This window comes from Gossypium hirsutum, chromosome A09 (genome assembly GCF_007990345.1).
Source record: "Gossypium hirsutum isolate 1008001.06 chromosome A09, Gossypium_hirsutum_v2.1, whole genome shotgun sequence".
Taxonomy (NCBI): domain Eukaryota; kingdom Viridiplantae; phylum Streptophyta; class Magnoliopsida; order Malvales; family Malvaceae; genus Gossypium; species Gossypium hirsutum.
Window position 1 is genome coordinate 76,303,185 of NC_053432.1, and position 22,911 is coordinate 76,326,095.

The window sequence follows — 22,911 nt, forward strand, 5'->3', positions numbered from 1 at the left end:
CTGTCTTAATTAATAGGAGAATATAAATATTTATGTTAGAGTTGTGACCCAAATTCTTATTAAAGTAAAATACAAGTGGCAAAATAAGGGGATTCACAAGGGTGAAGGTCAAGGTTTACTTCCTCTGTTTGATCTTGATTTGAATAATGTGTTTCAACCTTACTGCATTAGTTCTAATAGATGTGGATTAGAATAAGGTTTTCTAAACCTATAAATAGACGTAGTCTATATTTCTTGTAATCATTCAAATTCGATATGGTGAATTTTTTTCTTCTCTGCTCGTGATTATTCCCCGAAAAGATTTTCACGTAAGATCTGTGTGTTATATTTTTCTTTCTTTTTTTATCATTATCGATATTCTATTTTAAAATGTGAAATAACGAGATGACTATAATGCAATGCAATTTTAGTTTGAAATGTGAGATTACGAGTATAATTATACATTTGTGAAACCAAACTCACCCTTTAATGTTACTCATGGCCCTCCAAAATTGTTTACAAATTAAATGGAATGTGTAAAAAATATTTATTTAAATACTTTTAAAAATATTTTAAAAAATTAATCATATATATTTAACATTAATAATAAATAAAAGTTGAATAGATAAAGAAATATGTGGAAACCCTAGTTGGGAAAGGGATTGTATCCCTGCAATGCCAAGTGGACAGAGTATGCAGGACAAATGTCTGCAATGTTGGTGAACCATAGCCCCCATGTCGTGGCCCTAAGGCCATTAAGAGAAACTCGTGAATTCTGGGATTTTATTTTTTGCTATAGATAATTAGGGGGGGAAAATGCTTAAATCTGAAACTATCGAAAGAAAGGGAAAGAAAATGGTGAACCTCTCACATGTTGCTGCAAATGCTTCCACCTACCTGGCTTCAACTCTACCATGGACCCTACAGTTGGTGCGCGTGTATTTCACCTTCCTCCCCATTCGCGTTGTATATTCGTCCCGCTTTTTTTTAATACTCTCTCTCCTTTTTTACTCTACATATACAAATCCTTCCCCTATTTTCCCCCGATTTCTTTTATGCTCATTTGTTGACAGTTACTACTCTCTTTAGCACTCAGTTATTTGGTTTCGTCTCATACATTTTCTTTTTTCTTTTTCGCTTTTTTCTCTTTGGCTGGGCCCGATCTCTGCCACAGCCAGCGATATCAACAGGGCTGCAACTGCTTATTATATTAATTCCTACCCTTAAGCGCCGAGCTCCCTACTCTCACCAAATGCTCCCTTCTTTTCCCTTCTAATAACCTCTCTTTGCTGCTTTTCTTTTGGCCTTTTTTTTTCTTTTTTTTTTCTCTTGCTGGTTATGGCGGAGGTTTTAGACGACGGTGAGTTTTGGCTTCCGTCCCAGTTCTTAACCGACGATGATTTTTTCGCCGACGGAGTTAAGACTACCAACGATACCAATAGTCTTAAAGATGGGTTCGGGTTAGAGCTTGATGGTAACAAGTCTTTGTTTCCCTTTGAGATCCCCGGCGGGTTTGGGTCTCTCGGGTTGTCTCCGGATCTAGGTTCTCCTGTTGAGTCTGTGCTGGGTTCAACTGAAACAGAGAGTGATGAAGATTATCTCGCTGGCTTAACTCGCCAAATGGCTCACTGCACTCTCGAAGACGATTCCCGCCGAAACGACCGCTCGTTTGCCGCTGAAAATACCAAGGTTTGTTGAACTACTAAACACGAGACTTGTTGAGTGAAGTTGTTTGTTAAGTGTTATTTCTTATTTTGTTTTCGGTTTTTGCTTTGATTTTAAGGGTTGGGTATTGTCCAGTTCACCGCAGTCTACCCTATGTGCGTTACCGAGCGGTTGTGGTTGTAAGCAAGGTTCTAGTCGTGCAAGCCCGAACTGTCAATCTCGAGTTTCGTCGCCGCCGGGAACCTGGGACTTGCTTTATGCGGCGGCCGGGGAAGTGGAAAGGTTGCGAATGAATGAAGAAGGGTATGGTGGATTCAATAACAGAGGCCTTTTGGGTCCACCAGCTAGAAAACCCTCTCCAAATCTCGATGTTTCTGGGTTTTACACTCAACAGTCACTTTCTCACAATAAGCTGCGGACCACTCATGTAAGATCCTCAAAACAGAGTTTTCAGATTTTTTTCACTGCAGGATATTAATATTTTGGACTTCATTGTTGCAGTTCCAGCAACTGAAGCAACAACAGCTAATGAAGCAACAAAACGCGTTGGCGTGGGGAGGGTTGAAGCAGCAACAGCAAAACCATGTGGTCCAAAACAGAGGAAGGTATGCCAATAGGACTTTGGGTTTGGCCCCATCTGCGTGGCCCCCTCTGCAGCAGCAGCAGCAGCAGCAGCAACAGCAACCCCAGCCACTGAACGGATCGGGTATGCGGGCTGTTTTCTTGGGCAATCCAAATGGGAAAAGGGAATGTGCTGGAACTGGTGTTTTCTTGCCTCGTCGCGTTGGAAGCTTTTCTGATCCTCGCAAGAAGACAGGTTGGTATCCATTTATTAATCTTTTGTTATAAAAAGTATAGTTCACTCGAAATTTCATAGATCTGATGTGTAATCTTATTTTGCAGCTTGTCCTACTGTTTTGGTTCCAGCTAGAGTGGCTCAGGCCTTGAACTTGAATCTGGATGAGATTGGGGCTCAACCCCAGCTTCAGCACCCTCGGTTCAACCCAAGCTTCACTTCTGGTAGCTACAGTACTTAATTGATCTCTTAAATCCGAATCGATTCATTTTTGTTTATATCCTTTTTAACTGTTCAGTTATTTGGTTTTTGGATTTGTATGTAATTGTAGATGCTGCTGCTTTGAGGCTTCGAAGTGGGGGAAATTTTGTGGGAAATCAAAAGCCGCGGAGTTTGAGGCCACAGCAAGAGATGAGTCATGAAGTTCTTTTACCGCAGGAGTGGACTTATTGACTCAAACCTGCATGCGGTGGTGGCTTTCTAATTGTTGGTTCTCTTGTTTTAAACGTTTTTTTTTAAGTTTAGAAATTTTAAGGTTAGAAGAAAGAAAATGGGAAGAAGTTTGATAGTTTGCTATAGGGAAAATAGTAGTATAGTGGATATATAGGGTTTAAAATGGAAAATGGGAATGAAAAAGAAAGGGTTGGTTTTTTGGGGTTAGGTTTTTAGGGTGAAGAAGAAGAAGAAGAAGAAGAAAAATAAAGAATTTTCTAGTTTCAGTGATGGGTACAGCACACAACCAGCAGCTTTTGTTCCTTTTGGTTGGGGCTGGGCTAACTAGGGGAGAACAGTGAAAAAGTTCAATGGGGGGGGGGTTACTCTTTTATTGTAATTCTGGCATTTGGGTCAATAAGTTTTTGAATTTTGTTGGAAAAAGAAACGAAATGTTGATGAAATGAAAGGCTTCTTTTTTTCTCTGCATAGCACATGGGGGGTGTTCAGATTTATTGTCATTCGATTTGTAGAATTTGTTGGCCTTTCCAACCTGTCCAACCAACTGCATTGCTGTTTAAAGTACTAAAAAAGGATTATTGATTTGTCCTTAAGTTTAATTTTATCTAGGATTGAAGTGGTCAAACAACAACAGAAAAGTTTTTCAATCTATGAACTTTGTCTTTGGATGTTGGAATTTTATCTATTATTAATAACAATATTAATATAATTAGAAGGATCTTTTGCACTCCCCAAGGTCTGGCTCTTTGGATTTTCACTTTCTAAACACCATTTTCATTTTTTAATTAAAAAAATCCCACTACTTTTAATCAAGATTAAGATAAATAAGGAGGAATTTTCCTTAGGAGGGAAGCATATAAATACATGATGGAAGTGGACCAAAGCGTATGGGTGTTTTGTACACGTGTCCAACATTAAGGTTACATTCTCTCTTTTGTGATCTTTCCCATTTCACTTTTATTATTATCTCGAGTGGCAGAGATATTTTCTTCTTGCCATTTGCTTTCTTTATAAAATTTCAAAGTGGGTCTTGAAACTCGTCCCTATTGTTGCAATCAATGCGTGGGCATGGCACCGCATTGCCACCATGCACCAGCTGCAGCTACTGCTGCTATCGAATCTTTGGCTCGAGTCATGCACCTTCGTGTCTCAACTCTCATCCCACATGCTGCCCACTACTTTTGTTTACGTGACGGTTTTTCACGCACCCAAGTTTCGCGTATGTTACGCGTGGTTGGTTCGTGTATTTTAGGTCGGTTCATATGTCCTTTCTCCTTACTGCTCTTAATGCTGCAAATATTGTGCTACTTCTGATTCTGCTTCATTTTTACATGTGGTGGGTTTTGGGATGTTTGTTTGACTACTTCAATATGTTTGCTGAATTACCCAACAGATTCTTGTTTTGCTGATATTTTCTTCTTCACCTAAAACGAATAACGACCTTTCAATTTCATCCATGCTTTTTTTTTTTGTTCTTTCTTTTTAATCAGTAAAAAGTTGTACATTACATTCCACTGTTGATATCAAATCTTCTTGTGATTTTTATTTTTTGCTTTCACATCAACTCAGTCTAAACTTTGGCTTGTAGCTATAGCCATTAGCCACCCATGAATAACAGTGTCTTTAACATTTATTGGGCAACCATTTGAAGGACTCTTGGTAGTACACGCCTCCCCCATTCCTTTGAAAAATTAATGAATTTGGAATGCATATCTACCTTAAAAAGCTATTGCATTAGCTAAATGTATTGCCCTCTGACTAAGAGCTGGATCGGCGGATATAACATAAACCGACCCCATATCAGTTGCCTATAAATGTGCCCAGGTTACCGCACTGTACAAGATATTTGTAATATACTGCTTACTGAACCCAACAAACACTGCTACCATGGACCACGGCCTACAATTTAGTTTAAATGGTATAATTTATTTCAGTTTAAATCCAAATTCGAGAGATACAAACTCTTCTAATATTGTTTTACAAAATTCAAACTTGAAATTTCATTTAAAATGCATCAAATGTTTTTTTATTAGTCGTGGAAAAATAGGTTAAATAATTGAATATCAAGTATCCTAAGAAATTTGGGTGGAAATTATGTGTGCGCAAAAGGGCTGAGGAAGGACCACCCTATATCTTACAATTTCAACGGTTTGCTCAACCAACCAACCAACCAAACCTCTTATTTGGGAGCTGTCGACACAACATTAAAGCCAGAAAATAGACAAAAATGTAAAACCTTAATGGAAAATAATGGAGTAGGGTGATGGCTTTATTGGAAGGGTTTATTGCTGACAGATAAGGTGGTCTGATTCTGTCAACAACAACAAAATGTTTATACTAGCGTACGGCTTGGTTTCATAGCTCAATGGGTTGGACTTAGTTGGATTAGGCTACCTCACATTTATTTTATTATGCACATCTCTATACTAATTATTTGTGTTTTTTTCAATATTGGTGCTTATTTTTAAGGATAAAATTTGAATATAATATACAATGTTATTGGTTCCATACAATTCTCACATTATTATTATTGATATAGAATTATTTTATCTTTACATATTGCATGCAAAAAAAAATATATTTATCAAATATAAAAATAAATTGAAATATTTTTTCTTTAAATATATATAATTGAATAAAAATTAAAATTTTACGCGCATAATTGTACCAAATCAAAGTTTACCTTTAAAATTACACATTGAATCAAAGTTTACATATAAAATTACACATTGAGTTTTTTAAAATTTTACCAACTAAGTTGGTGTTGTTCAATCAAGTTATACCAAGCTCAGCCAAAAGTATTTATAAAGCAAATATAAAAATCATAAATCAAATGTTCTTGACCTTCCACGGATAAAACGACAATTTTGGGGCACTTTCTTTTTTATTGATACTTTATTATTTTTACCTCTAGTATTTAATTATAGTAGAATAGTTTGGACGTTGAAAAGTTGAAATTTGTTTACTAAGTATTGTATGCTATAAAGTATTCTAGGTATGACTATAAAACTAAAATTTTATTATTCAACTGTTGCAAATATTAACATATGTCAACATGAAATATTTTTAGAATTATTTTCATTATCCAATGGTTAGATTGATACCACATGTTCATTTTGATTTTAGGTGTTTCATCCTCAAATAAGAAATCAAGAAATGTATTATAATTTATAAATATTTTTTTTAAAGTTATAAATTTTTATAAGTTGTTATAATATTTATAAGTTTTTATGAATGTTATTTTTAGTTTCTACAAGTTTATATAATTTTTATTTTTTAATACTTTTTATAAGTGTTTACAATTTTATAATCTTTATAAGTTTATATAATTTTTTTTAAATAATTTATAATTTTTATTTTAAAAAATACATTAATATTTAATAAAAATATATTTTAATGGCTCAAAAATTTATTATTGAATTCTCTTTAAAAATTTTAAAATCATGCCAACATGTTGTTGGATGTCAGAAAACATAATCTTTTCAATTTTTGGCATAGAAAAACCTATATATTTCCTCGAAAATTTTTTATTTTTGAGGATTTTCTTTTGATTTGAAAAATAAAATAAAATTTGGGATTCTTGCCTTCTCGCAGGAAGTGGCTAGTCATGTCATGTTCTACTTCTTTTTTGTTTTTTAAACCTTTTCCCGTAAGAAACAAAACGTTTTCTTCACTACATTCTTATTTCAATAAAAAATGCATATTAAAAAAAAAAAAAAAGCACACCCAAATCTGTCTCGTTGCTTTGCCTTTTCTAAAATCTGTGTGTATCTCGATATTCCTTGTCTGCGTTTTTCCATCTTTTTTAGATTTAGGTCATCCTTACGCCGCCTTTGTCAAAACCCTTTTTATTTTCTATTTTCCTTATATTTTCAAAAATTAAATTCTAGTAATAAGTACTTACACATAACCACGTTTGATAGTTCATAATAATAAATAAATAAATGATAGGATATTTTCAGTGTGGAAAATGATAAATACATAAACAACTACTTATCACTTATTAAATAATAATGTATTTTATTTCTTTTAACATTATCCATTAAATATATTATCTTTAAAAAAAATTACTATTTATAATTATCAAAAAATATAACTTATTTTAATAAATATACCAAATAAATTTTATAACTTAAATTCAATAATTATTTTTTAATTTATCAAATATCACTTTAATATATACCTATTTTCTCATCTTAGTACTTAAACTTTTTTTTTATCACGAGTAGTACCTAAACTACTTTTTTTTAATTTTCTAAAATGGCACCATACATTAGTCAAACCTTTAAACTTAAAAAAAAAAGAAGATAATTATATATCACTTATAATAAAATAAATATTTAGATATCAAAATATGAAAAATGACATAATTTAGGTACCTAAACTCTAATCCCAACAGGCAAGCCTAAAATGTTGGACTCTAACTTGAATTGGGCCTGATTAAAAAGTATTTAGACATTTTGGATCATAACTTGAATTGGGCCTGATATAGTATTTAGACATTTTGGATCATTTGACTCTAAACAGGCTTTGACTCAATTAAACACAGAGTCAATTTTGAACTTTCTTTCATAAAAGAAACTTAAATTAATGGTATAAATCTCAAAATTATACATGAAATTTGATTTAATATATAATTGTGTGTATTAACTTTAAATTGGTGCAATTATGCACGTGAAACTTCAATTGTGGTTCAAATGTATATTTGAAACTTTAATTTTGATTTAATCATACACATTTAAAGAAATAAATACATTAATTTATTTTTATATTAGATAAATATAATTATTCATGTATGCAATATATAAACATAAAATGATGTTATATCAACTATTACGTTAATAATTTACAAATATTGGATCAAATCAAAATTTCATGTATAAAATTGCACAAAATCAAAGTTCAAGTATACAATTGCACAATAAACCATAGTTGATGTATAGTTTTGGTATGTATCCCTAATTAATTAATTAATTAATTAATTTAAAAGTAAAAAAAATAATTTTACTTAAAAGTCACGAGATAAATCATTAGATTATATACGAATTTTATTTTGGTACAATTATACACAAAATTTAGATTGTAGTTCAAATTTGTATAGGAGACTTCATATTTGATTCAATCATTTATATTTATAGAAATAAATAAATAAATACATTAATTTAATTTTATATTTGATAAATATAATTAATTATATATGCAATATATAAACATAAAATGACACTATATCAATAATTGTGTTAATAATCTAAACAAATTGGATCAAATAAAAAAATATGCATAAAACTGTAAAAGAAACAAATTATCTATATAAAATTATAGATTAAGTCAAAATTCATATATAATTTTGAGGTTTATAAAAAAATCAATTATTAATAATTATTTATGAAATTTATGGGTTTGTTTCTTTGAGGGCCCATTTCTAAATATATTCACCTCCATTATGTCCGACTTTTACTAATACGACAACTTAATCTAGTTGGAATTTAATATTAATTTAAATAAAAAATAGAATAAAATTCGTTTTTATCCCAAGTTTTATAAAATTTAATTTGGCCCCAAAAAGAAATTTTTGAATATTTATTTAATCCTTAAAAATAAAACAAAAAATTAATTTAATCCTATAATAAATGAAAATTGCAAATTAGGCTTAAACCCAATATAGAAGCCCATTCTCGAAAATTTCGAAGCCTAGTCATTGTAAAAATCATTATAAAGCCTAGACAAGATTAAGTGCGTACAACTACGGACTACCCCTCTTTGTACGCTTTGTGTGAAATAGGTCGTGTGCAATTGCAAAGAGGTACCGTACACTCTTATCCTACTATTTATTTATTTATTATATTGAAAACCAAAACAAAAATCTATTAAAAATGAATATATTTGCAAGAACTATAAAAACAAACTTTGCAACTACGACTTTAATCTGGAAAGTAAATAAACTTCTCAATTAGGACTTTAAATTGAAAATTAGGTGCAGTTCATAAATAAATCTTTAAATTGAAAAAATAAAATAGATCTCACAATTAGGTTTTTTAAATTGAAAATTAAATAGATTTAATATCGAAGCCATAAATAAAGAAGTTATTAATTAATAATATAATTATTATTTAATATGCAGAGGATGAGCTCTTTTAACTTTACAAGCGAAGTTAAAAAAATTGTCACATATCTTTAATTAATAATTTTAAAAAAATAAATAAGATGCACGAGATTTTTTAATTCTATTTGCTCGATGTATTATATTTCATAAAAACAATATGAATAAGAAAATTACGTTGCTTTCAATTTTATTTTAATAAAAGGCCCCTCAAACTTACTAAAAATACAATCTACCCAACCAAATTATATAATAAATATAATTAATTATTCTTATTTATATATATAAATAAAATAGGTAATAGGTATAAAAATAGAAATTAAAATAAAACACAACATTTACAGGATAATTAACACACATCTTAACCATAAAACCAAGTGACAAATAAAATTATGATAAAGTGTTGTTTGTGATAGCGCTTATCAAAAGTAAGCTAATTTTCTTTAAAAAATATTTTTTTGGTATGAAAGAAATTCGTTTTTTGTTGGCATTTAATAAAAGATACATTGTTGTTGAAATTGAATCAATCGATCCAACTAAAGTATAGTCAATTAATCCCTTCCTTGTTGTTGCCGCGGTCTGCTTCCAGTTATGCTCTTTTACTCTGACTATTTAGTGGATTGTTACTTTCCAATTTCCTTTGCTTCTTCCAATTTCTAGTGAGATTAGCGCTGCTGATAGTTTATTGTTTGAATCAAATGTAAAAATTTAAATGTTGTTACATTATTGTTGAGCACGTTAAATCATCGACAATGTTGTCAAATTTAATCGTATGCAAAATTGAAAATCGACAAAATCTTCTAAGCACTCGAAAATATTACTAGATAGAATATATATATTTTTGTTTTATTCTTCAATGCTTAGAGACACTATGTTAATTGATATTTATAGCGATGGTTCTTTATAAAAAAACTACAAATTACGTATCTCACTATCTTACAGATAAAGATATGAAAATTGAGAGTAATAAAAATGAACGCATGGAAGTAACCTCACGAAACGTGAGAATGTGGGAGGCCTCCCAGGAACAATTCCCAACATAATAACCATTCTAACATTGCTTGCAAAAAAAAGCTTGGGAAAAAGTAAAGAAAGAAAACTCTTGTAGGTGAGGTTGAAGGAGTATGGAGAAGAGAAAGACGTAATAAAAATGGATGGGCAGGTGAGATAATAATGTAATTGTCATTGTATTTAATAATGGTATCAACTCTTAAAAGGGATCTTCAACTGGATTAAAAAACAAGATCTTGCAAAATCAAGTTTTTTTTTTTAATCGATGATTAAATTAAAAATTAACAATCTAATTTGAAAAAACCCAACATAAAGTCATAAATCCACAATCGGTCTCATTTTCATAGTAATAAAACAAACCCAACGGCCCGTTTTTGGTCTGACTTAGGTGAGGCGAAAATAGCCCCCTAGACGCTGCTGGGCTGGCTATACTGGCCCACTTGCGTTCCTACCATTAATAATAGTATGGCGTCAAAGCTGGTGCACTAGTTAGCGGTTAGCGCCTCATCATGCTATGAAATTTCAACATCATCAACGGCTACGATTGGTCCATGATCTTATTGTGAAGTGATCAATGATCGAACATTAGCTGACGGACTTTGTCGCGGCATTCGCCTGGACGCTTGGAAACATCAACGACATTTGGTCAACCACTCTTGAACATTCGCGAATTCCCGGTAATTATTTTAATTATTTATTTAGTTTAATGTTCACAAGTTTTAATTTTTGGGTTCTTTTTTTGGGGTTTAATTTTGGTTACTAAGAAGAAGAAATGGAGCGACTTTCAAACAGTTAATTACGACTGTTTAGTTGAAATTAAGCTTAAACAAACTGCGATCATAGTGTAATATTGTTCAAGTATTCAGTTAACGATGGCGTCAGAGGAAGATGCTGAGCAGAGCTATGTACCGCAGAAGAAGAAATCGGAGTCTGAGGATGACAAGAGGTAGCTTTGTTTCTTCTTCAACCATATTTTTTTTCGAACTTTTAGGAAAATAAAACAATACGGTTTTTATTTTGGGTTTGTAATTAATAGGAGAAAGAAAATTGTTCCTGGAAGCCTAATGAAAGCTTTGATGAGACCTGGAGGAGGAGAATCAAATCCTTCAGATGGTGATCAGGTTATATCTTTTTTGTTCATAATTGGATATGTGAAATGCAGTTTTTTTTTTTTTTTTTGCATTTGTAATAGAGAATATATAGTATGAAAAACAATACAATGGGTTGAGTTGTGAATTGGTAGTTCTTTGTTTTCTTTTCTAATGTTTTGTAGATTATATATCATTGCACGGTTAGGACATTGGATGGAGTTGTCGTTGAGTCAACGAGATCAGAACATGGAGGTGAATACTAAGCATTTGATGAGATTTAACTTTGAGGGATAATTTTGCGCCCTTGCTCTCTGGTGAATTGTGGAATATTGAAGTTGGATAAGTTGGTCTTAAGTTAAAGAGTGTGCATAGTTGAATTGTCTAATGGTACTTGCTTTTCTAGAAAAAAATGAATTGACATTCCTTTATGTGACAGGGAAAGGCATTCCGATAAGAAACGTATTGGGCAAGAGCAAAATGATATTGGGCTTGTTGGAAGGGATTCCAACGATGCTGAAGGGTGAAGTGGCAATGGTATTGTTGTCTTCGTAGTTCACTGAACTATATTTGTGTTTATTGCTCCAAAATTCTTTACCAAAAGTGAAAATAAAGGAACTTTGATTTCTCATTTCTTTTTATTTCTTAAAAGAATCTGGTGACATCTCTTGCTTCAGTTCAAAATGATGCCTCAAATGCACTATGGGGAGGAGGATTGCCCTGTTCCAGCTCCTAGTAGTTTCCCCAAAGAATATGATCTCCATTTTGAGATTGAGTTGATAGATTTCTCCAAAGCCAAGGCAAGAATTGCTAAAGTTCAAATTTGCTATTTTTCCTTTTTGTTGTAGCATTTTGGCATAATGCACTTATTATCCCTTTACACAATGTGTATTCAGTGTTCCCATACATGCTTTCTTTGTAATGTCATTAGCATTCATATCATATTTTTGAGGAGCTGGTGATATCTAGATATTATTGATTAATTCACATGTAGCCTATTTTTAGTTCTAATGGCTTGTTATTTTTTCTGCCCATTTTCAGGTTGTGTCTGATGATTTGGGAGTTTTAAAGAAGGTAAAGTGCCATAGCAGCGCTTATATTTTGCTAGGAATATGGTACTAGCTGGAACTAGGAAGTATGCAAGGAATATTAGACCATATTCCTAGTTTTTAAATATGCTGTCAAATTTTAATGCATTGCAGCTACATAGTTCATTATTATCATCATCATTTTTGGTTTGTTGTACTGTTGCTGTTTGGACTTCATTCTGTCCTCCATACTTGCACCATATTTATTTTATTCTGAAAGACATCACCTCATTAATACTTAATATAATTAGGTGATAGATGAAGGACAGGGTTGGGAATCACCAAGGGAACCATATGAAGTAAAAGCTTGGTAAGCTTTTTCTCAAGCCTTTTTGTATTCTTTTGAGTGCATTGCACTAAGCTTTCCAGAATGGTTTAGATCATTTGTTAGATGTATCTTATGTGAACCTTTCAGGATTTCTGCAAAGACAGGTGATGGGAAAGTGATTATGTCACACACTGAAGGAGAACCATATTTCTTTACTTTTGGGAAATGTGAGGTTGGTGATTTATATGTCTTGTAGAGTTCTTTTTTTTTTTAATTAGTCATCCTGGTTTTCTTTATCTAATCATGCGCTTGTTCTATCCTGCTTCGTGTTGTCATGCTTAAGCTACTTTTGATATAGATTTTGTTCTTGATCCAATAATATTTAGGTACCTAAAGGTCTTGAGATGGGAATAGGAACAATGACACGGAAAGAGAAGGCGGTAGTTTATGTTACCAATCAATACTTAACCCCATCTCCTTTATTGCCCATGATAGAAGACTATGAAGAAGTTCATTTTGAAGTTGAGCTTGTCCACTTCATCCAGGTAAGTCATTGCTCTGCTACAGATATTTCTCATGCATATGTTTAATTTTGAATTACCAAATTATGGATGTAAGTGAGCTCTAGAGTGTTTGACTTATAGGTGAGGGACATGCTGGGAGATGGTCGCCTAATTAAACGACGACTACATGATGGAAAAGGTGCTGTTTGTTATTTGATTAAATATTGCCACAAAGAGATAGCTTTGTTAAAATCTCTTCAGTTTTCGCTTCCTTATTCCATGCGAGATTCATTCAATGAACAAATCTATTGTTGACATATCATTAGTTATGCTCATGTGACATTGTCATTCTATTTGTTCATTCATTTGAAAGTTTTATTTAGAATTACAGTTTCTACACTCATTCTTCTTTGATGGAAGATACCTAGGATGATGCTTAAAATTTTGAGTTTCATATCTGCAATTTATGTGCTAGTTACCGATTCCATTTCATATTCCTGTAATTGTGTCTGTCTGTTGGCAATACTCTTTGTGTGGGTGCGTGGATGATGATTTTCTTTGTTGTTTGGAACAAGCAGGGGACTTTCCCATGGATTGCCCACTTCATGACAGTCTTTTACAAGTCCATTACAAGGGCATGCTTCTTAATGAAGAAAAGACAGTATTCTATGATACAAGAGTTGATAACCAGGGCGAACCTTTGGAGTTCAGTTCCGGAGAAGGGATGGTAAGTTCTCCCTATAAAGTTGAAAAGGTTTTGTGGATTCTTTTATCTTCATCTTGTTCTAGTTGAAAATCAAAATGTAATATCAATACCAATTATCCAAATTGCTTTGATCAAAATTATAATGTTAGATTGGGACTGTGCCTTGGATCTTGTGAACTTTTATTTTTCCTTACAGGTGCCTGAGGGATTTGAAATGTGTGTCCGTTTGATGCTACCTGGGGAGATTGCTCTTGTCACATGCCCTCCTGACTATGCATATGACAAATTCTCAAGGTTGCTCTTTTTATTTATTTATTTATTCTCTCTGAATATCATTATTTAATTTTCTTTTTTTATGGATGACCAAAGTGCCTTGCTTCCAATTGGATTAGGCTACCTAGTGTTCCTGAAGGCGCTCATGTTCAATGGGAAATTGAGCTTCTTGGTTTTGAGATGCCAAAGGTAATGAAGTCATCTTATAGTAACAATTGGTTTTAGGCAGTGTTATCTGACATCTATTAAGTCTTGACTTTCATATGCTATTACATTCAAGTTAGGTCCTTCTGCCTATAAACAATTGGTTTTAGGGTGGATGCTTAACATAATATCAAAGCTCAGGTGTGTTCTGTTCTTGCTTTGGTTAAGTACCCCTTGTAAGGCTGTCCGCATGTAGGCCCTCGTTGAGATAGATGTGAGAGGGAATGTTAAGTGGTGTTATCCCACATCTTTAAATTGGGTTTTCTGTAGGCTTATATTCAAGTTAGACCCTTCCACCTATAATTAATTGGTTTTAGGTTGGATAATATAGTCGTTACATTGTCATTGTGCACTAATATTTTGTCATGACAAATAGTGCATCCTAACTCAAATCTTCATTACAGGATTGGACTGGTTTGAACTTTCAGGAAATAATGGATGAAGCAGAAAAAATTCGAGTGACGGTATGTGGCATATTTTATGTTGCATTCTTCCTAAATGAGCCGTTGTCTGGTCGTACACTTTACAGCCCCATCTCCATGTGTATGCTTGCAAGCTGTTGTGGTGATGCACATTAATTGTTTAATCTTTTGTTTTGTTATGCTGTAAGACTATTAATTTGAATATTTAACCATTTGTCTGCAGGGTAACCGACTCTTCAAAGAGGGAAAATTTGAACTTGCCAAGGCAAAATATGAAAAGGTAGTATGTCAGCTGTTTTAAACAGATCTTATATCTCCTTTGGGATCATGAACTATGCTTTAAGCATCAACCAAATATCTAAGCCCAATAAGAACAATTAAAAGAAATTGGCCTACATTGTGGTAAACAAATATGGTGATAAATGATAGAAAAACAAAATAAATAACCCAGATCAGAAAACCAAGCTTAACATCCAATCCAAATGAATTGGTAATGGCTATAGGGTAAGCCTAAATACACTTTATTTAGTAGATGTTCATGTGAAATCAGTGAAAGTGTTTTCTACTGTGGTACATTGGAGTTCATATGTAGCTCAATTCCATGTGTTGCTTTATTTATAGGTGCTTCGGGAGTTCAATCATGTTAATCCACAAACGGATGAGGAAGGAAAAGTGTTTTTAGACACAAGAGTAAGTTTCTTCCTGCCTCGTGGTGACTGAAAGAATTTATCCTGTCCTTTGATCTATCAGTTGGTACATGATATTAGATAGCTGTTTCTGGATACTATTAATTTCTACTTTTCTGATTTATTGCATGAAGAATTCTTTACATCTGAATGTAGCTGCGTGCTTCCTCAAAATGGGAGAGTGCAGAAAGTCCATTGACGCATGTAATAAGGTTTGTTATGACTTCAAATTGAAACTCTTTATCTTTCTTTCTTCCATTAGGAAGAAATTTTTGTGATTTTATTGGTGTTCATGTGAAGAGATGCATATTATTATCATAAATAACCAAAGGTAAAATATCATCTTTCATGCAAGAGTTAAAGGATATTCAAATTAATCAGATTGTTACCAAAATAACGTGGTGATTGGTTTCTCAACTTCACAAGGAAAATTTTGTGTACATCTAATTTTGAGGTTTAAAGTTGAACTCAGGGAAGAAATAAAGATAAAAACAACCAACATAGTGGATCAGGAAAATGCTTTGCCATGAGCTGCTTTCTGTTTGACTAGTTTACGTATCTAAATAATAGATTGTTTGAGGATAGGCCATGGATTTGGTGATATTTTTATTTAAACTATGTAGGTTTTAGATGCAACGCCTGTACATGCAAAGGCACTATACCGTCGTGGAATGGCTTACATGGCAGCTGGAGATTTCGAGGAAGCAAGATTTGATTTCCAAATGGTACTGTAAATCTTTAAGCTTATTGCTCTCAAACTGGATTCTTGACCAATCTAAAACCCTGTTTCTGGATACTATCAGATGATCAAAGTTGATAAGTCATCAGAACCAGATGCAACTGCAGCTCTAGCAAAACTGAAGAAGCAAGAGCAGGTGTGTTAGTCAGTGATATGCTTTGTTTTCCATTCAACACAGTCGAAACATGGGAACTCATTATGTATATTTGTCGAGTTTATGAGCAGGAAGTAGAGAGGAAGGCTCGCAAACAATTTAAAGGACTATTTGACAAGAAGCCAGGAGAAATTGCAGAAGTTCAAGTTGAAGATAGAGCTGGAGGTGAGATCACTGGTGAAAACCAGAAGAATGATTTGTCGGCGCCATTCTTAGAAAGAGACGATTCTCAACATTGTAATGAAGCTGATGGTGGTCAATATGGAATGGGCTGGTTTTACAGCTTGTGGCCTTCTGGGAGAAGAATATTTTCAGCTCTTGGCATTGATAAATGTACCATACTCTAAGTTTCTCAGGGAAGAATAAAACTACTAGGTATAATTTTAGAAAAGAGTAAGGTTTCTTCCTGTCTTTCAACTCTTTTCCCATAATTTTGTCAATCGAGTTGTGTTTCAGAGGTCTCTGATTCTTCAAAACTTTTAACTCTCTTCTCATATCGTTAGAATTGAAACCGAGGTACCAAAATTTATCAATAAGAAATGTGAAGGGTATCCAATGATCTTCTATATTTGTTACAACGTATGTCATATGTGAATATTCTTCATCGCAAATTTTTTAAGCCTTCAAGCAGACTTGAGATGACAGACTGATAGTTGATTTTGGTATTTGAAGATGTAAAATATTACGAGGGATTCCATTAGAAATATTTTGTGCAATACTCAAAAGGGAACCCTTTATTTATCTATTACATGCACACACAATTCATGGGTAAAAGCTTTTAATGAGCACCGTTAACAAAGAAGTTGGTGGAGACGACACAAATTTCACAGAGCTTAATTATAGCCTCGATCTTAGCAGCCAAGGCTGTAAAACCGGTTCCTTTTAGGCCATCTTGGCAAACTCTGGTGGTATTTGCAGCATGATACAGACGAGCAATCATGGGATTGATGATCTTATTGTAAAATAAACTGCTAGCAATCCAAAGGTCCTCCATGGTGTTCATGTTAGAATCCCAACATATTTGGAGAAGCTCTTTGGCCTGTAGAGGGTTCTTTGCTACTGGTAAGATGGAAGAAGAATCATTAAGTAGACTAGCTATGATGGTTCCGGCTTCCAGAGCTTTTATCTGTGCCCAACCCAAAGTGGTACTGGCGATCCTTTCCCCGGATAATGGTGGCTTTGGGATTATGGTATCGACGCAATATTCATTGTGGGATGTGTGGCGGCAAACCTCGTCGACGAGGGCTATACCTTTCAAATGCTTAAGTCCGTATGAGTGATGGATGATGACCACCAAGATCAGTAGAAAGAAAAGCTGAGGGGGTAGAAGTCGGGCCATTTCTTACTCTAAGTTGTTTGGATCATTTTAATTAAGCCATAAACAGACCTTTTTAAATAGTTAGAAAAACATGATTTGGGGGATGATTCAGTGTCTCAGTTCATTACAACTTCTTCCAACTTGTTTAATAATGTCGTAATTTTTGTAACCGTTTCAGAGATATATGGCTTGCAAGTTCGTCATGATACTAAGGTAGGGAAGATTATCATCTTTCCATGATGCTAGGACTGACTTCTCTTTAAGTTATTGTCCATAAATCTTTTATGGCAAAAGCCCATACCCAATGATCATGACATCAACATTAAGCCCCATCATATACATTTTTGGTTTTTTTTTTTAAATTTAAATCCTAATTTATCCAAGCACGTGTAGCTGTTAATCTTTTGCCATGTATATTTCGCTTAGTTAATGATAGATGCCTTCATGTGTCAAATTCGGTTTAACCAAAATTTTAAGCTTGAATCTAATCTAAAATTTAGACATAAAATTTTGCTCACCCGATTTGAATAAAAATATTATCATTATTTTTTTATATTATATTAAGGTAATGTTGCTAATGTGAAAAACATTTTTTTAGAATAACAAAAGTCTTTTCAATCATATTTTTAAGTCTTAAATGTCTCAAATTAAAGAGTTCGCGAGCTGTCTACGGTGCTTGTGTCGAACACCATTCTCTCAAATGATATCATACACCATGTTATAGTGTAAGAAAACTTTTTGTATTTGTATAATTAACACCGACCTTATAATATTTGGATCCAAATAACTCGTATATTTAATTATAAAAACTTATATAAAATTAATTTAAAGAAAGACTTATGCTAAGTTGTATCTCTTTTTATAATACATAAATTAAATAAAAATAATATTCATTTTATAATATACATTTATAAAAAAAAATTTATAAATTGTTTAGTAACTTTCATAACACTTCTTAGAAATAATATATATTTTTTACTTCTATTTTTTTATAAATAAGTTATAATTAAAAAAAGGCTATAACATTTTTTATGAATAAATTATTATTTTTATAATATATAGCATGGACACATAAATAAGTTGTTGTCATACTTTTTGGTCATAAATTCTTATAAATAAATATATTACTGTTATGAAATATTTATGTGGATGTCACTATCATCCCCATAAGTTATAAAACTCTTCCTATACCCCATAAGTTATGAGACTTTTCCTATACGCCATTAATATGGGAGATAAAATGTCATGACCCTTTACATGCCCTATAATAATTAGAGAGTTACTTTTAACCCCTATATATATGGGGCTCATGTACTCATGAAAAATATATATAAAAAAGATACACTCTTTCTTCTATATTCTCTCTACACTCTTTCTTCTATCACATTTTAGTTTATTCTTTCTTTATTATTTTATAACACGTTATCAGCACGAGTCTCTAATACAAGAAATCAAGGTCAATAAATTTTTCCTTAAAGATTGCCGAATGACGCTTTGGTGAAGTAAGGGTAACAAGTTGATCTATTTCATTTGCATATGTGTTATTTCATTTGCATATTAACATGCTTTATTTTACATTATTGACTTGTATATTTTGTCTTATAGTTTATAATGTCAAATCTTACAAAACTCGAATTTGTGGCTCTGGACATCACTGGAAATAGCTATTTATCATGGGTACTAGATGCTGAAATTCACTTAGATGCAAAGGGTCTTGGTGAGACTATTAAGGAGGGAAATGAAGAAAGTACACAAGATAAGGCCAAGGCCATGATTTTCCTTCGCCATCACCTTCATGAAGGTCTAAAGACCGAATATTTGACTGTTAAAGACCCTCAAATTCTTTGGGCCAATCTAAAAGAAAGATATGACCACCAGAAAACTGTAATTTTGCCTAAAGCTCGTTATGACTGTGTAATGGCCCAAATTTGAGGTTATCGGAACAGTGGTTTCGGAACCACAAATCCGATGAGAAAAATTTTATTTTTCTTATATTTTTATGGTCTAAAATTTCACAAAATGATTTTTTGAAAATTTCGTTCGAAAATTTCGACGTTTGGGCACTCAATTTAGTCAAAAGAACTAAATTGTAAAAAGTGCAAAAGTTGAGTTCTACATGTTAGAGGTGTCCAATTGTTATGAAACTTTAAATTGGAGGTCCTTATATGGTAATTATACCATTGGTAACTTGGTAGACAAAAATGGACATGAGATAAGTGAAATAGAAAATTTTTAAGTTAGGGGCAATTTGGTAATCTAGTAATTAAAATGAATTAAAAGGGAAAAGATGGCAAAAATCATCATCTTCTTCATATGAACGAAATCAGCAAGGGGGAAGCCATAGTTAGGGTTTTCAAGCTTCCAAGATCCATAGTAAGTGATCCCAAGCCCCGTTTTTAATGTTCTTTACGTTTTTGAGATCCCGGTAGCTTAATTTAGCTTATTCTAGCAATAATTTAACCTAGGGTTTATATTTGGAAAAATACCCATAGGTGAAAAGTGTTTATTTTGATGTTTTATGATAGAATATGAAGCTAGAAATTATGTTAAACAACTTTTGCTAAGCGATTTTAAGTGAAAACGAGTAAAACGACATAATCGGTAAAAATACCTAATGTTCATAAGTACATGTTAGAGTGGGAATTTGATGTTGCCATAGAAGGGAAAAATGTTCAGAATGTTATAAAACATAAGAATAAGAGATGAAGTTTAATTTCCGAGCCTTGGGGCAAAAATGTAATTATGTAAAAGTTTAGGGGTAAAATTGTAATTTTGAAAAGTTAGAGTCGAGGGCTGTTTTGATGAATGTGATTATTAAATAAGTTAAATTTACTATTTTAGATCAAGAAGTACGAAACTCGAGGTTAGACAAAGGGAAGAATAAAGTTGAAGACTAAGTTGGTGAATTTGGCTATAATTGGTACCGAGGTAAGTTTACGGTAAATAAATGCAATATTTCAATATTTATTATTAATGCTGTTAATTTCCAGCAATTATGAATTTATTTTATGAATTTATTTGATGATGATCCAAGCATGAAATGATAGAGAATTAAAATTTAAAAGTCCCGTTGATACATAAGGATGATACTGGATACGAATGTCATGACATTTGGGTAAAGAGATCCCATGTAAGACCATGTCTGGGACATGGCATTGGCATCCTTAAGATCATGAGAGGTCCCCTGTAAGACCATGTCTGGGACATGGCATGGGCACCGAGACGAGAGGTCCCATGTAAGACCATGTCTGGGACATGGCGTTGGCACCGAGATGAGAGGTCCCCTATAAGACCATGTCTGGGACATGGCATGGGCACCATCACGAGAACATCCCATGTAAGACCATGTCTGGGACATGGCTTTGGCATGTTATTATCAGAAGAGACCCGAGTATCCTTATTATTCCAATGTAGCTCAACGGGCTTGTAAACGAATCATGTTCATGAAAGTTCAGTTTAAAGCATAAATGGCAAGCTCAGGTAAGTTGTAAGACTTAAGAACTTATTATACTATCAATTGATGTTCAACGATGCAGCAAGGATTGAGTAAGTTATGCACACAAGTATTCTAAGTAAATAAGTAAGAGAACTAGTATGAGATTAACTAAAGAGTAAACTAGAGATATAGACATTGAGTTTAATTATTTAAGTTAAATATTGTTATTTATTTGCTAGTAAACTTACTATGCTTTATGCTTACTTCTTTTATTTCTCTTTCTCTTATAGTATTGCAAAGCTACTTCAAGGGTCCTAAAGAAGTCGGAGATCGTCCACACTATCAACTACAACTGCTCGGTATTTTATATCGAAACACGTTTGAGTTATGGCATGTATAGGGATTTAGTTATTTTGTATGTTTGTAATGATGATTTTGCTAATGAGTGATGTGTAAGTATTTGATGATGTATGGTTATTAAAATGATTAAGGATGAAGGTGTTTGTTGTTATGAAAGATTAGGTGATAAATTATGCATGGAAATCATGAAAGGATAAAATTTTGCAAAGAAACATAATTCAGGCAGCACAGTGACGTGAATTTGAAAAATCACCCAAGATAGTATAAAATGAATTAGAGGGTGAATGATATATGGAACTAAAGCTTGTTGAGTCTATTTTCATGGAAAAATAACGGTGTAGAAAAAGGAAATTTATATTTTAAGATATGTGAATTTTAGTAAGATAGGGTCAGAACTGTTTTTGGAGTCCCCTGTTCTGAGTTTAGAAAATAATTACAAATTGTACAAAAATGGTTATGAGTTGAAATTTACATGCTTAGATTTCTTAATGAGTCTATTTTCTGTAGAAACAAGTAAGAACTTCATATGAAAATCCTACAGTGAGAAAACTTATTTTTAGTGACTAGAGGTCAGGGCAGTCAGGTGGTGAAACAGGGGAGACTTTAGCTAATAAACTGTACTAATTTGCTGAACCAAAAATTATAAAAATTTTATGGTGAGTAGATATATGAGTCTAGTTTCAGGGAAAATTTACGGAATTAAATTTCGAGTTCTGTAGCTCAAGTTATAATTAATTTAGTAACTGCTGCGCGATTGGACAGATTTGCTGCGAATAATGAAATAAATTTTCAAACCTAGTTTTTATGCTCCGAATTGGTAAGATAAGCTAAGTAATGCCTCGTGCTCGACTCCGGAAACGGTCTCGGGTAAGGGGTGTTACAGACTGGCTGAATTTAAGATTGCAAGACTTTAAGTCTGTTAGTGATTATAACTCGGCCATGTTCAGAATCACTTCACAATTGAATTTACGAGGAGAGAAGATTACTAATGCAGAAATGTTAGAAAAAACATACTCAACTTTCCATGCAAATAATGTTGTCCTGCAAACACAATATCATGAAAAAGGCTTCCAGAAATATTCTGAATTAATTTCTTGTCTCCTAGTGGCGGAGCAAAACAACAAGCTGCTAATGAAAAACCATAAATTACGCCCAACTGGTTCTGCTCCATTCCCTGAAGCGAATGTGAGTTTACACAATGGGCAAGAATTAAAAGAAACACAACATGCAAATAGTAGTGTGCGTGGCCGTGGTCGTGGCCGAGGGCATGGCCGCGGACATAAATATGGATATGGTCGAGGTGGTCGTTTTAAAAATCCACATTCCTACCAGAAGTGGGATCAGAAAAATGGTAACAGGGAAGAGAAAGAAAAAGGTGAAAATGTAACTAATGTATGCTATCGTTGTAGAGGAAAAGGACATTGGTCTCGTGTGTGTCGCACACAAAAGCATCTAGTTGATCTTTATTAGCAGTCCATAAAACAGAAGGGAAAGAAAGTAGAAACCAATCTTGTGTATAAAGATGGCGAAGGTGATTTTGATGATGACAATGCAACCCACTTAGAAGTGGCTGATTTTCTTTTTACCCCTGAAGGAAATTATTAAGGCCATAAATTCCGATAAATAATAAAATAAACCTCTACTACTCTATGTTTCATTTAG

At 33.0% G+C, this 22,911-nt stretch overlaps 2 protein-coding genes across 3 annotated transcripts; both read left to right on the forward strand.

Moving 5' to 3' along the window:
- The first annotated feature begins 1,028 nt into the window (after positions 1-1,028).
- On the forward strand, positions 1,029-3,355 carry LOC107889740 (uncharacterized). Its single transcript, XM_016814289.2, has 5 exons — positions 1,029-1,668; positions 1,763-2,071; positions 2,146-2,461; positions 2,548-2,664; positions 2,772-3,355. Exons 1-5 carry the CDS (start codon positions 1,318-1,320, stop codon positions 2,891-2,893), a joined length of 1,215 nt encoding a protein of 404 aa, XP_016669778.1. The 5' UTR covers positions 1,029-1,317; the 3' UTR covers positions 2,894-3,355.
- Positions 3,356-10,487: 7,132 nt separating this feature from the next.
- LOC107889741 (peptidyl-prolyl cis-trans isomerase PASTICCINO1) lies at positions 10,488-16,701 on the forward strand. 2 transcript variants are annotated; one of them, XM_016814290.2, is made up of 21 exons: positions 10,488-10,681; positions 10,871-10,950; positions 11,041-11,125; positions 11,278-11,347; positions 11,532-11,629; positions 11,770-11,892; positions 12,134-12,166; positions 12,432-12,490; positions 12,596-12,680; positions 12,835-12,993; positions 13,093-13,150; positions 13,530-13,678; positions 13,854-13,951; positions 14,050-14,119; positions 14,539-14,598; positions 14,780-14,836; positions 15,178-15,246; positions 15,377-15,454; positions 15,866-15,967; positions 16,046-16,117; positions 16,207-16,701. In XM_016814290.2, the coding sequence occupies exons 2-21, from the start codon at positions 10,877-10,879 to the stop codon at positions 16,480-16,482; spliced, it is 1,875 nt and encodes a 624-aa protein (XP_016669779.2). In that variant the 5' UTR covers positions 10,488-10,681; positions 10,871-10,876; the 3' UTR covers positions 16,483-16,701. The 2 variants fall into 2 exon arrangements, with proteins under 2 accessions (XP_016669779.2, XP_040932784.1); XM_041076850.1 differs by lacking the exons at positions 10,488-10,681; positions 10,871-10,950; positions 11,041-11,125; positions 11,278-11,347 and having other exon boundaries at positions 11,745-11,892.
- Positions 16,702-22,911: the final 6,210 nt, after the last annotated feature.